Source organism: Salmo trutta, chromosome 1 (assembly GCF_901001165.1).
Source record: "Salmo trutta chromosome 1, fSalTru1.1, whole genome shotgun sequence".
Lineage (NCBI taxonomy): Eukaryota > Metazoa > Chordata > Actinopteri > Salmoniformes > Salmonidae > Salmo > Salmo trutta.
This window is the reverse complement of record NC_042957.1, coordinates 18,400,294-18,415,675: the sequence shown is the minus strand read 5'-3', so window position 1 is coordinate 18,415,675 and position 15,382 is coordinate 18,400,294. Positions and strand designations below refer to the sequence as shown.

Sequence of the window (15,382 nt, the reverse complement as noted above, 5' to 3'; positions counted from 1 at the left end):
TCTCTCTCTGTCTGTCTTCTGTCTGTTACATTTGGAGTCATTATGAGTCATCATTTAGTTGTTTATTTGTCTGGCTGTCTTTCTCTCCTCTCATCTGGCTCCTCGTATCAAGCCTGGTGTAGGCTTATGCTTGTCATTCGGTTATTACAGCACCATTACTCTGTCTTGCCCTTTCCACTTAGTCTGACACATGTAAATAGATGGCTGGAGTTTTACTGTTATCTATTGCCAGGGAAGGAGAGTTGTGCCACAGGTTGAGTGGCTCTCTGGCAACTAGTATATGGTTATGTCATGTGGTGCAAAGCATCAGGAGTCAGACAGAATTCACGTGCAAAATGGTGGTATTCATTTACAGGTACAGAAGGTGAGCTGAACCATGAATATTGATGCTGACGAACACTTGACTGACAATAATAACAAACAAATTAAAAGCAATGGCCAATTCACTGAAGCTACTGGCTTTTAAGGAAGAGCGCATAAAACTTTGACAAAGCGTCAATAATTCCTCACACAGCTGACATATCAGGCCAGTCAAACCTCTCCTAAAATGAACAACCTCAACAGGTTAAAAGCTCAACCCCAAATCAGTCCACAAACGATCTGCGGTGGTTACACAATAAATATATGCTGGGTTTTATAGTTGACCTAACTGCTGGGTTTTATAGTTGACCTAACTGCTGGGTTTTATAGTTGACCTAACTGCTGGGTTTTATAGTCGACCTAACTGCTGGGTTTTATAGTCGACCTAACTGCTGGGTTTTATAGTCGACCTAACTGCTGGGTTTTATAGTTGACCTAATTGCTGGGTTTTATAGTTGACCTAATTGCTGGGTTTTATAGTCGACCTAACTGCTGGGTTTTATAGTTGACCTAATTGCTGGGTTTTATAGTCGACCTAACTGCTGGGTTTTGTAGCCGACCTAACTGCTGGGTTTTATAGTCGACCTAACTGCTGGGTTTTATAGTCGACCTAACTGCTGGGTTTTATAGTCGACCTAACTGCTGGGTTTTATAGTCGACCTAACTGCTGGGTTTTATAGTTGACCTAACTGCTGGGTTTTATAGTCGACCTAACTGCTGGGTTTTATAGTCGACCTAACTGCTGGGTTTTATAGTCGACCTAACTGCTGGGTTTTATAGTCGACCTAACTGCTGGGTTTTATAGTCGACCTAACTGCTGGGTTTTATAGTGGACCTAACTGCTGGGTTTTATAGTTGACCTAACTGCTGGGTTTTATAGCCGACCTAACTGCTGGGTTTTATAGTCGACCTAACTGCTGGGTTTTATAGTTGACCTAACTGCTGGGTTTTATAGCCGACCTAACTGCTGGGTTTTATAGTCGACCTAACTGCTGGGTTTTATAGTTGACCTAATTGCTGGGTTTTATAGTCGACCTAACTGCTGGGTTTTATAGTCGACCTAACTGCTGGGTTTTATAGTTGACCTAACTGCTGGGTTTTATAGTTGACCTAACTGCTGGGTTTTATAGTGGACCTAACTGCTGGGTTTTATAGTTGACCTAACTGCTGGGTTGCAGGCATTGGGTCACTTAGTTTGGTTGTTTTCTTTAAAAACTGCTGGGTTATTGATGCTGGGTGCTGGATGCTGGGTTATTGATGCTGGGTTAATGAGATATGACTCAACGGGTCAGCTCAGAAGACTGGAGGCGTGGCTTTGTAGGGGCGTGGCTTTAAGATAATTATTTTTGGCCTCCCATAAGAATAAATGTAATTCCGGTCAATCTGTTTTGCTGTATTGTTAGATTGAACGCTGACAGTAGTAAATCTAGTTCTTTTTGCCCCTAGCGGTTCAACAACCATTAAAATCTTGATGTAGAGGCATCTTGAGAAGGTTCATACACATCTATAATACACATCGTTTCATACACATCGTTTCATACACATCTATGTACTTTTACCAAGAAAAAAAGCATGTAGGCAATGTAGATTCTACATTTATATAGGTAGCTACAGTGCCGTAAGAATGTATTCACACCTCTTGAAATTTTGTTGTATTACAGCATTAAATTTAGATTTTTTGGTCACTAATGTCAAAGTGGAATTTTATTTTTCAAAATGTTTACAAATTAATAAAAAATGAAAAGCAAAAATGTCTTGAGTCAATAAGTATTGAACCCTTTTGTTATGGCAACCCTGAATAAGATCAGCAATAAAAATGTGCTTAACGAGTCACATAATAACTGTGCAATAATAGTGTTTAACATGATGTTTGAATGACTACCTCATCTCTGTACCCCAGACATACAATTATCTGTAAGGTCCCTCAGTCGAGCAGTGAATTTCAATTTTCCAACGCCTCACAAAGCAGTGCACCTATTGGTAGATGGGTAAAAAAAAAGATGCAGAAATGTAATATTCCTTTGAGCATGATGAAATTATTAATTACCCTTTGGATGGTCAATCGATACTGATTCACCCAGTCATCACAAAGATACAGGCGTCCTTCCTAACTCATTTGCCAGAGAGGAAGGAAACTGCTCAGGGATTTCACCATGAGGCCAATGGTGACTTTAAAAAAGTTACAGAGTGTATTGGCTGTACTAGGAGAAAACTGAGGATGGATCAACAACATTGTAGTTACTCCACATTACTAACCTAATTGACATAATACAAATATTACAAATCATGCATCCTGTTTGCAACAAGGCACTAAAGTAAAACTGCAAAAAATGCAGCAAAGCAATTCACTTTTTGTATTTTTGGGGCAAATCCAATACAACACATTACTGAGTGCCGTACTGGAGTTCTAATCCCACACAGGGTAGATCTTTTTTTACCTCCTTTTTCCATCTGGTCTCATCGCTGCAACTCCCCAACGGGCTCGGTGGAGGTGAAGTTAGAGTCATGCATCCTCTGAAACATTACCTGCCAAACCCTGCTTCTTAACCGCTTAACCCGGAAGCCAGCTGCACCAATGTGTCGGAGGTTCCACCGTTCAACTGAGGAGTCGCTAGAGTGCAATGAGCCAAACCCTCCACTTACCCAGACGACACTGGGCCAATTGTGCACTACCCTATGGGACTACCGGACACGGCCGGTTTTGACACAGCCTGGGATCGAACCCGGGTCTGCGATGCAGTGCTTTAGAATGCTGCGCCACTCGGGAGGCAAGATCCTTGTGAGAGAGGTTGCCTTGGTAGTAGTTGTAGGTTTTTATACACCACCTAAGAACAATCTGTGAGTTCATTTGACCACTGGAAAAAGAGCTACAGCGTAAATTCTGCAATGCAGGTTGGATTGAATTGAACCTCTAATCTTCATTTTCAAGGTGATGATTGCAATGTTCTTCTCAACACAATACTGCAATAAATGTGTCCACCGCAAGTGGCAATAGGTGTCAGTAACTTGGAGCCTTACCACTGTGAGCTAACTGTCCAGAACCGTATTGCACATCATTTTATTATCAGAGCATGCCAGTGGACTTCTGGTAAGTATGCTTTAGTGAGAAAGTGTTGGGATCAGGTACAACTACTTTAACCCACCCCCAAAGTGAATATTATGAGCAAGTTACTGTTTAATGAGGCTTACACAAGTGTATCAGTTCCTCAAGAGCCTTTGCCTATCCCAATTTTGGGATATGTAAATAATAATGTTATGAATTTTATATTGGAATATGTAATGTGCAAAAATATTCAAGGCACATTTTAATTTGCAGTGTACAAACTTAGATGTATTAATTGGAATGTTTAATTTAGGCCACGTATCCTGAAAATAACCTATGGATTACATAAAAAAATACCCAGCTGCTGGCCGGGCCAACCCAACTGATGGTTAAAAAACAACAACTGATGGTTAAATTAACCCATATTTGGGTAATCCAAACAACCCAACATGTTGGGATATTCACACAACCCAGCTGAAAATGCTGGGTTAAAAACAACCCAATTTGGGTTATTTGGTAACCCAGCGCTGGGTAAATATTGGACAGAACACATGCTGGGTTACCAAATAACCCAAATTGGGTTGTTTTTAACCCAGCATTTTCAGCTGGGTTGTGTGAATATCCCAACATGTTGGGTTGTTTAGAGCAGTAGACTACATGTCGATGATGCAATAGAACTTAAAACGTCTAAATAAACAATGTTACAAAGGATTTATCGCGTTTGATCTTTTTTGTAATAACTATGGAAAAGGTCTAGTAGTAGGAATTTGCTTGAGAACGCCAGCATGATAAATGAACTTTTACAGACCGAGTTTGGCACCAAATATGAGGATAGAGATGTCCTGAAATGTCAGATGGATGTTTGCTTTCCAACGTGTCTTCAAGACATATACAAGACTCATTGACCCTTTGTGACCCTACACTTCATTGAATAACTTTTTGTATTTTTATCATTTGAATATTTAAAACCCTTTGAGCCTGCCTAACCCCTGACCTCTGTCCTTTCACCCCTCAGGTCTGTCGTTCTACACACGTGTTCTGGAGAACTGTGAGGATGAGGCCAGATTTGATGAGGTTTGTAACTCTTCTATTAGATTCCAAATAACCATCAAGCCCTTTTTCTTTTGTGTTTATGTTTTAATTTAGCAGAGTTAGTACATATGGGGGAGATGGATGCAGTAGGCTACAAAGAGCACTAGGCAAGTCAGTTAAGAACAAATTCTTATTTACAATGACGGCCTAGGAACAGGGGTTAACTGCCTTGTTCAGGGGCAGAACGACACATTTTTACCTTGTCAGCTCGGGGATTTGATCTTGCCGCCCCTTATAGTCCTTACATCCCCGTGTCCTGATGTGAGAGTTTCCCCAACATGACACAAATAGCATGATTTGTGTTGGATATTACTTTGCTTGATATGGACATGGTCAAATCAAATCAAACGTTATTTGTCACATGCGCCAAATACAACAGGTGTAGACCATACAGTGAAATGCTTACTTCCAAGCCTTTAAACAACAATTCAGTTTTAAGAAAATCCCTAAAAAAGTAAGAGATAAGAATAACAAATAATTAAAGAGCAGCAGTAAATAACAATAGCGGGGCTATATACAGGGGGTACCGAGTCAATGCGTCAATGGTCCTCCTTTTCCTGTAGTCCACAATCATCTCCTCTGTTTTGATCGCGTTGAGGGTATGCAGCTAGTGTGTTCACCCATACTCCTTATTAACAGGCTCCAGTGTTGGTTATCACATCAGGGATTTGACCAAGCTCTGCTAACAGGAAATTCTGTACTATTTTCATCTTACCAAGTGTTTTGCGTTATTTCTTTACAGTACCTTTGTTCTTAAGACAAGAAGGAATCTCATTTGACATCCATTGTAAATGGGCCATTTCCTATCTAGTCCACTCTAATGGGCCACTTGCAACTAGTATTCGGTGGTGGTATTTGTGGGGTTGAGATGGCAGTGAGAGCTAGAGGATGGCAGCCATGCTGTACAGTGTGACCAGACCAGACATACTGCAGGCTACTGGGGTGTAGAGACTTAACTAGGCAGAGAGAGAGAGAGAGAGAGAGGAAGAGCGAGAATTAGTTTGTTTGTACCTGAGAGACACCATGAATATGATTACGTTGTGATTTACCTTTACATTGGCCATCTAAAAATAAACAAATGACATTAGCAGGCATAAGAGCCCTGCTCTACTCTGAATATGATTCTGATAAATTGTAGACCTGTAATAGTCTTGAAAACCAGACCCAAAAACATGCGTGAGGCACCGCGGATGTCTAGAGAGACCTATAATGCCTCAGGGCCCAGGTGGAGGCTGATGATTGACTAGCTCTGTTTGGCTCTGTAGCTGTTGGATTCTGGAAAGTTTTCCCAGTGCGATTCCTCTTGTCAGGTTGGGAAATCAGCTCTGTAATGCTTTTAAACCTGAAGACTCACTCTGGGAGGGAGGGAGGGAGGGAGGGAGGGAGGGAGGGAGGGAGGGAGCGATGAGGGGTAGACAGTGGAATACTGAAAGAGAGAGCAAAGACAGAGAAGAAGAAAAGAGAGAGAAAATTAAATATGGAGGGAGATACAGAGAGAGAGACATATGCGTCAACTGCAACCTTGGGAAAATCCTCTTCATTATCATTAACAGCAGACTTGTACATTTCCTCAGTGAAAACAATGTACTGAGCAAATGTCAAATTGGCTTTTTACCAAATTATCGTACGACAGACCACATGTTCACCCTGCACACCCTAATTGACAAACAAACAAACCAAAACAAAGGCAAAGTCTTCTCATGCTTTGTTGATTTCAAAAAGCCTTCGACTCAATTTGACATGAGGGTCTGCTATACAAATTGATGGAAAGTGGTGTCTGGGGAAAACACGACATTATAAAATCCATGTACACAAACAACAAGTGTGCAGTTAAAATAGTCCAAAAACACACATTTCTTCCCACAGGGCCGTGGGGTGAGACAGGGATGCAGCTTAAGCCGCACCCTCTTCAACATATATATAAATGAATTGGCATGAGCATTAGAACAGTCTGCAGCACCCGGCCTCACCCTACTAGAATCTGAAGTCAAATGTCTACTGTTTGCTGATGATCTGGTGCTTCTGTCACCAACCAAGGAGGGCCTACAGCAGCACCTAGATCTTCTGCACAGATTCAGCCAAACCTGGGCCCTGACAGTAAATCTCAGTAAGACCAATATAATGGTTCCAAAAAAGGTCTAGTCGCCAGGACCACAAATACAAATTCCATCTAGACACTGCTGTCCTAGAGCACACAAAAAACTATAAATACCTTGGCCTAAACATCAGCGCCACAGGTAACTTCCACAAAGCTGTGAACGATCTGCGAGACCATGCAAGAAGGGCATTCTATGCCATCAAAAGGAACATCAAATTGGACATACCAATTAGGATCTGGCTAAAAATACTTGAATCAGTTATAGAATCCATTTCCCTTCATGGTTGTGAGATCTGGGGGCCGCTCACCAACCAATAATTCACTAAATGGGACAAACACCAAATTGAGACTCTGCATGCAGAATTCTGCAAAAAATATCCTCTGTGTACGTTGTAGAACAACAAATAATGAATGCAGAGCAGAATTAGACCGATACCCACTAATTATCAAAATCCAGAAAAGAGACGTTAAGTTTTACAACCACCTAAAAAGAAGTGATTCCCAAACCTTCCGTATGTCACAGTTGACTTGGACTGGTGTAAGGCGGAATCAGATGCAGGAGACAGGTGCTGGAGTTGAGTGTCCCTTTTAATAATTTGACACACAAAAAACAAAACCCCGAGGCACAGGGCGCTACAGACAGACTGCCTGGGAAAAACGCATTCCCGATATGGCGAACAAACTATAAATATTAGCGGCACAAAAAGGCACGGGGCGCAGCCCGGTAAATTCTCTCCTCCTTAAACTGTCAGATAACAAACCCGTAATAAAAACACGGACCACCGTCCTGAGTGGTCAATCAACAATCCCGCACAAAATCCCAACTGAAAACACACCTTAAATAAATCCCCACTAATGACAACACAAAACAGGTGCGGAACAGACAGACAAAACTAAACGACAGAAACAACGATCGATGGCAGCTAATAGGCCGGCGACGACGACCGCCGAGCGCCGCCCGACCGAGGAGGGGCGCCACTTTCGTTGGATCCTGTGACAGTACCCGCGCGCCGACGCCGGCCTCGGGGACGGCCCGGAGGGCGAGGCGCCGGCCGATCCGGTCGGCGACGGTGGAAGTCCAGCAGCATAGAGGGATCCAGAACGTCCGCCCCCGGAACCCAGCACCTCTCCTCCGGACCGTACCCCTCCCAGTCCACGAGGTACTGCAGGCCCCCTACCCGACGTCGGGAGTCCAGGATGGCTCGGACTGTGTACGCCGGGCTCCCCCCGATGTCCAGGGGGGGGCGGGGGGGCCTCCAGCACCTCACTGTCCTGCAGCGGACCAGCTACCACTGGCCTGAGGAGAGACACATGAAACGAGGGGTTAATACGGTAATACGAAGGAAGTTGTAACCTGTAACACACCTCGTTTATCCTCCTCAGGACTTTAAACGGCCCCACAAACCGCGGACCCAGCTTCCGGCAGGGCAGGCGGAGAGGCAGGTTCCGGGTCGAGAGCCAGACTCTATCCCCCGGGTTAAACACGGGGGCGTCACTGCGGTGGCGGTCAGTGCTCTCCTTGTGCCGTTCGCTCGCCCTCCTTAAACATTCCTGGACCGCGTTCCAGGTCTCCTGAGAGCGCTTGACCCATGCCTCCACCGCAGGAGCCTCCGTCTGGCTCTGTTGCCATGGCACCAGGACCGGCTGATACCCCAGCACCACCTGGAAGGGTGACAGATTAGTGGAGGAGTGGCGCTGAGAGTTCTGGGCCATCTCGGCCCATGGCACGAACTGCGCCCACTCCCCTGGCCGGTCCTGGCAATACGACCGCAGGAACCTGCCCACATCCTGGTTAATGCGCTCTACCTGCCCATTACTCTCGGGGTGGAACCCCGAGGTCAGGCTGATTGAGACCCCCAGCCTCTCCATAAACGATTTCCACACCCTGGACGTAAACTGGGGACCCCAATCAGATACGATGTCCTCGGGCACCCCATAGTGCCGGAAGACGTGAGTGAACAGGGCCTCCGCGGTTTGCAGGGCCGTAGGAAGACCGGGCAAAGGGAGCAGACGGCAGGACTTAGAGAACCTGTCCACAACGACCAGGATCGCCATGTTCCCCTGAGACGGCGGGAGATCCGTAAGGAAATCCACCGAGAGGTGAGTCCAGGGCCGCTGTGGAACAGGGAGGGGCTGTAATTTCCCTCGAGGTAGGTGCCTAGGAGCCTTACACTGAGCGCATACTGAACAGGACGAGACATAACGCCGGACATCCTCAGCCAAGGTGGGCCACCAGTACCTCCCCTTCAGGCCCCGCACTGTCCGTTCCACCCCAGGATGACCCGAGGAGGGTAGAGTATGGGACCATCGGATCAGGCGATCGCGAACATCAAGCGGATCGTATTTCAGGCCCACGGGACACTGCGGCGGAGTAGGTTCTGACCGACCCGCCCGCTCGATGTCCGCATCCACCTCCCATACCACCGGTGCCACCAGACAGGAGGCGGGAAGTATGGGAGTAGGATCGATGGTCCGCTCCTCGGTGTCGTAGAGACGTGACAGTGCGTCAGCCTTCCGGTTCCGGGAACCTGGAATGTACGAGAGAGTGAAGTTAAACCTCGTAAAAAACATGGCCCACCTCGCCTGACGGGGATTAAGCCTCCTCGCTGCCCGAATATACTCCAGGTTACGGTGGTCGGTCCAGATGAGAAAAGGGTGACGTGCCCCCTCAAGCCAATGTCTCCACACCGTCAAAGCCCTGACCACGGCTAACAGCTCCCGGTCCCCCACATCATAATTGCGCTCCGCCGGGCTCAGCTTCTTAGAAAAGAACGCGCATGGGCGGAGCTTCGGAGGAACGCCCGAGCGCTGCGATAGCACAGCTCCTACCCCAGCCTCGGACGCGTCCACCTCCACTATGAATGGCAAAGAGGGGTCCGGATGCGCCAGGACAGGTGCATTGGTAAACAGAACCTTCAGACGATGGAAGGCTCTGTCCGCCTCTGCTGACCATCGTAGCCGCACCGGCCCCCCCTTCATCAGTGAGGTAATGGGAGCTGCCACCTGGCCAAAACCCCGGATAAACCTCCGATAATAATTAGCGAACCCCAAGAACCGCTGCACCTCCTTCACAGTAGCTGGGGTTGGCCAATTACGCACAGCCGTCACGCGGTCACACTCCACCTCCACCCCCGAGGTGGAAATGCGATATCCTAGAAATGAGACGGCTCTTTTGAAGAACTCACATTTCTCAGCCTTGTGGTTTATCGCACAATCCCCTCGTCGATGGGGTGGTAATAGAGTCGCCTTCGTCTTACTGAAAGCGATAGCCAAATCGGCATACTCTGAGGGAATGTGCACGGTGGAGACTTGGTCTGGACTCTCCACCGTAGTCGCACCGATGGAAACTCCTATGCACCTACCTGAGCACTCCCCCGACCACCCCGTTAGAGCCCTCTGCCCCCACGAAATCTGGGGGTTGTGTGTGGCTAGCCAGGGGATTCCCAGTACCACTGGGAACGCTGGGGAGTCAATGATGAACAGGCTGATACGCTCCACATGACCCCCCCACGTCTGCATAACCAGTGGCACTGTGATCTCCCCTACTTGGCCTGACCCTAGCGGTCGACTATCTAGGGCGTGCACGGGGAAGGGGTGGTCCAGCTGAACCAGGGGAATCCCTAACCTCTTCGCTAACCCATGGTCCATAAAACTCCCAGCTGCACCTGAATCGACTAGCGCCTTATACTGGAAGTGAGGGGAAAAATTAGGAAAACAAACGGAGGTGTACAAGTGATCGACAGGGGGCTCTGGGTGTGGCTGGTGCGGACTCACCTGGGGAGCCGAAGCAGTGCTCTGCCTGCCCTCCGAACTCCCGGAGGGACCTCTCCAGCACCGGTCCACAGTGTGTCCTCTGTGTCCACATCGGGTGCAAGAGAGACCCCTCCCTCCGGTCCTCCTCGGTGCAGCCCCCCCTATCTCCATGGGCTGTGGAGCGAGAGGACTGGTAGGCGGAACGAACAGGCCCCGACTGGAACGTCCCCGGGCAGCCAGCAGGTTGTCCAATCTAATGGACAAATCCACCAGTTGGTCCAGAGTGGAGGTGTTGTCCCTACATGCCAGCTCCCGGCAGACGTCCTCGCGAAGGCTGCACCTATACTGGTTTATCAAGGCCAGCTCGTTCCACCCCGATCCAGCGGCGAGAGTCCGGAATTCCAATGCGAAATCCTGAGCGGTCCTCGTCTCCTGTCTCAAATGGAATAGTAGCTCACCCGCCGCCCTGCCCTCCGGGGGATGATCGAAAACCGCCCGGAAGCGGCGGGTGAACTCCGGGTAGTCACCCCGGGCCGAGTCTGGACCATCCCAGACCGCATTGGCCCATTCCAGGGCTCGACCCGTGAGACACGAGACGAGGACGCTCACCCTCTCTTCGTCGGAGGGAGGGGGGCGGACGGTCGCCAGGTACAGTTCCAGTTGGAGCAAGAACCCCTTGCACCCAGCGGCCGTCCCATCGAACTCCCTGGGCGGTGAAATCCGGATCCCGCCGGCACCCGCTTCAGTGGGTGTGGGTAGGGGCGCAGGGTGAGGGACCGGAGCTGGTCTGGCTGGGGAGGCACCTCTCTCCCAGCTCTCCAACCGGGCCAACACCTGATCCATGGCCGAGCCTAGGCGGTGGAGGAGGCCGGCATGTTGGGAGACCTGCTCAGCCATGGATGGCGCTTCTGCTCCTGCTGACTCCATTGGAGGTGCGGGATTCTGTCACAGTTGACTTGGACTGGTGTAAGGCGGAATCAGATGCAGGAGACAGGTGCTGGAGTTGAGTGTCCCTTTTAATAATTTGACACACAAAAAACAAAACCCCGAGGCACAGGGCGCTACAGACAGACTGCCTGGAAAAACGCATTCCCGATATGGCGAACAAACTATAAATATTAAACACAAACAGACCCCACAGAGCTCCAGGACAGCAACACAATTAGACCCAACCAAATCATGAGAAAACAAAAAAGATAATTCTTTCCAATGTGTCAAGTAATTAACTAAAAAACAGAGCAAACTAGAATGCTATTTGGCCCTAAACAGAGAGTACACAGATGCAGAATATCTGACCACTGTGATTGACACAAACTTAAGGAAATATTTGACTATCTCCAGACTCAGTGAGTATAGCGTAAGGCCGCCATAGGCAGACCTGGCTTTCAAGAGAAGACAGGCTATGTGAAACTGAGCTGCACTTCCTAACCTCCTGCCCAATGTATGACCATATTAGAGACACATATTTCCCTCAGATTACACAGACCCACAAAGAATTCGAAAATCTAACCCGATTTTGATAAACTTCCTTATCTACTGGGTGAAATACCACTGTGTTCCATCACAGCAGCAAGATTTGTGACCTGTTACCACAAGAAAAGGTGAACCTGTCACGGTTGTCGTCTTCGTCTTCTGACGATAATGCGAAATCGTCATCTGAAAAGGTAGACCAATACGCAGCAGGTACGTGTATGCTCATTTTGACTTTTATTTAACTATCAAAAGAACACTCCAAAACACGAAAATGAACGAACAACAAACAGTCTGGCAAAGCCTAGGGCTGAACACAGAACAATCACCCACAAATCACAAACACAAACACACCCTTATATATGGGACTCTCAATCAAAGGCAGATAGACAACACCTGCCTTCAACTGAGAGTCCCAACCCCAATTAACCAACATAGAAACACACTCACCAGACTAGACATAGAAATACATAAACAGACTATAAACCAAAACCCCGGAAATACTAAATCAAACACCCCTTAACCAAACACACCACCCTGAACCACATAAAACAAATACCCTCTGTCACGTCCTGACCAAACTACAATACTAATTAACCCTTATACTGGCCAGGACGTGACAGAACCAGTGAAGAACAAACACCATTGTAAATATAACTGATATTTATGCTTATTTATTTTCCCTTTTGTACTTTAACCATTTGTACATCGTTACAACACTGTATATATACATAATATGACATTTGTATTGTCTTTATTCTTTTGGAACTTCTGAGTGTAATATTTACTATTCATTTGTAATGTTTATTTCACTTTTGTATGTTATCTACCGCACTTGCTTTGGCAATGTTAACATATGTTTCCCATGCCAATAAAGCCCCTTGAATTGAATTGAGAGAGTGAGAGAGAGATGTAGAGAGAGATAGAGTGAGAGAGAGAAATACAGAGAGAGCAAGAGAAAGAGAGACATACAGAGAGAGAGAGAGAGAGAGAGAGAGAGAGAGAGAGAGAGAGAGAGAGAGAGAGAGAGAGAGAGAGAGAGTACCAGACAAAATATAGGTCATGCCAGGGGGCATACATTAAGAGTTTCTCTCTCATACAGAGGAGAGCTTGAGTTTTTCCTGCTTGTTGTTTAAGAGCAGTAACATTTTCCTTTGATCGCTCGGCTCAGACACTGAGTGCTTTTTCCTTTGCTGATAACCAGCGCTATTGTTTTGGGTCTAATCAGGAACAACAGTCAGATGAGACTTAATGTACCCATGCCTGCACAAAGACCACACACACACACACACACACACACACACACACACACACACACACACACACACACACACACACACACACACACACACACACACACACACACACACACACACACCACTCATTCTCCTATGGTATTATTATTGCCTAATTTACATTGGTGAGTTGGTACAGTTACAGTAAGTGATGTGATCGGACAGAGGGTTATCCAATGTTCGCTGCCCGGGCTTTGTGCATCCAAACCACAAAACGATAAAGAGGTTATTATGTCAACTCATCATCAATGGATTGTCCAACCTGACCCCGAGCAGTCTAGTGTCTAGAGGATAGCTTCAACAGTGTGAGTGTGCATGATTTATATCAAAGTTAACCCAAAAAGCTTTGAATGTGATAGCAGTTGAATTTTCTACATCCTAACAACCCGCCTCATCTTCATAATAAAACTCACTGTATATCCCAGGCCGGCCTCTCTAGTAGAACACTGCCTCATTAGCATAAAGATAGGAGGTCTGTTTCTTTATGCATGGCCTGGAACATGGCTTTGATAGACTGGATGCTGATTCTGTATTCATGATTCAACATGGGAGGGTTAGCTTGTAGCTGCAGTACATTGGAGCCTCTCCCTGTTCTATAGTGTATTAGCCTGAGAACTACTCTACCCCCATGAAGCCATCTCCTCCAGCTAGAATACTGCTGTGTATTTGGGCCACTAGTTAACAGCATTCTGAATGTTGGGAAGTTTTTTAAAAAGTATTGTTTTCTAAATGTTCTGCAGCGTAACCTATTCACGCGGTGTAGCCTTCTTGATTGGGATCATACTTAGGGTATACAGATACATGTTTTCATGAGGCACCCAAAGCAACATGTCATTAATGTCATAACTTTTTCAGTCGCTTGCATACTAAATTCAAAAGGCACTCGCACTTCTAAGCAATCTTTTTGCAGGTGCATGGTAACAGTTGAACAAGATGAAGGAAAAAGGAAACCGCACACTGCTCTTGATAGTATCACTGGTCTTTAGTAAGCTTACGTATCGGCCTCACGGCCTTCGTCAGAGCTTTTGTGAATTTTTTTAATTAGCAGCCTTATGTAGACCTAACCCCACCCACATCCGTTCCACACATGGAAAGGGGTTGGAGGAACGGATGTGGGTGGGGTTAGGTCTACTTAAGGGTGCTAATTAATGTAGGTTACCATGTAGGTTACCACTCACTGAAAGCTTGTAGCTGGCCACTGTGAAGTCACTTCCTGAAAGTACCCGCATCAATTCCCTGATTGCCCTCAACACCCCCCTGATTACCCCGGCCTATGGTTGAGTTGCAGGAAACGAGGGCGCTCATGCGACTGTTTGTTAGGATGGGGTTAAATATAGCGAGTGTTCTCGTTAACCCAGCGCCATGACATCCAGTTCATGGAGAGAACCATATCCCTGTCAGACTAACCGAAACAGCTAACTGATCATGTGGAGCTCCAGGAAGTACTCTGGTTTGTCGTTGGGCTTTGAGAATGTGAGATGTGGACTGCAGGCATCTGTAGACTACATAAATACTAAAGTGTTTTCACTTTTTTTAATCCTGTCTGGTTGCACACTGTTCTTTAGGGTTGGAGGGTTGCCCTACAGAAGTAGTATCCAATCTCCCAGCATATTGAATAAAGGTAGAAAGTATTTATTCCTAGATGATGCTGGATACAAGATATTCACTTACTCTAGACAGTTGTTTCTTTCCACAGTGTGTTACTGAAGGCAGTGGTTTCATGGGTATTTGTAACCATGAAATCCCACATTGCATTTCTCACTTCTGTGGTTTATTCATTGCTGTCTTGTTCTTAAAGTTTTAACACTCACGTGCGCACACACACACTCATTTCCGAGGGGAATGTTTCGTCCTCGTTTCTCCTGCATGCATCTGCATAATAATGCTCATCTCACACAGAGAACACTACGCAGGACTGACAAGGCACCGCCATTAAGACTGCAGCAACAGCCTCCCCCCCTTCACAAAACGTTCTCTTTCCACCAGAGCGAGAAGAACAGATCATGACCATAAATAGCTACAAGATAATTGTCTCATCATGTCTAAAACTGTTTCAATGAAACAGAGAACTTTCAGGACCTTGGTACATGTCAGGATATTGTATTCTACTGCTCCCAGCTGAGGTAATGTAATACAGTATAAGTGCCTCAGTTCTAGATCTCAGGTAGATTTCTTGTATTGGTCTTCAATGGCGAGAGCCCTATAATTGGTATAGCCATGGGTGTACTGTAAGTGGAATGTCCCTGTGCTCCGTGTATGGATTCTGAATAG

General features: G+C 46.5%; 1 protein-coding gene across 7 annotated transcripts in view; it reads left to right on the top strand.

Moving 5' to 3' along the window:
- LOC115175094 (otoferlin) overlaps positions 1-15,382 on the top strand; it is a 119,942-nt gene that overhangs the window by 4,163 nt on the left and 100,397 nt on the right. For all 7 annotated transcript variants that reach the window (XM_029734563.1, XM_029734705.1, XM_029734477.1 and 4 more), the window contains exon 2: positions 4,419-4,477. In XM_029734563.1, the coding sequence (XP_029590423.1) occupies positions 4,419-4,477 (59 nt within the window). The remainder of the gene's footprint in view (positions 1-4,418; positions 4,478-15,382) is intronic.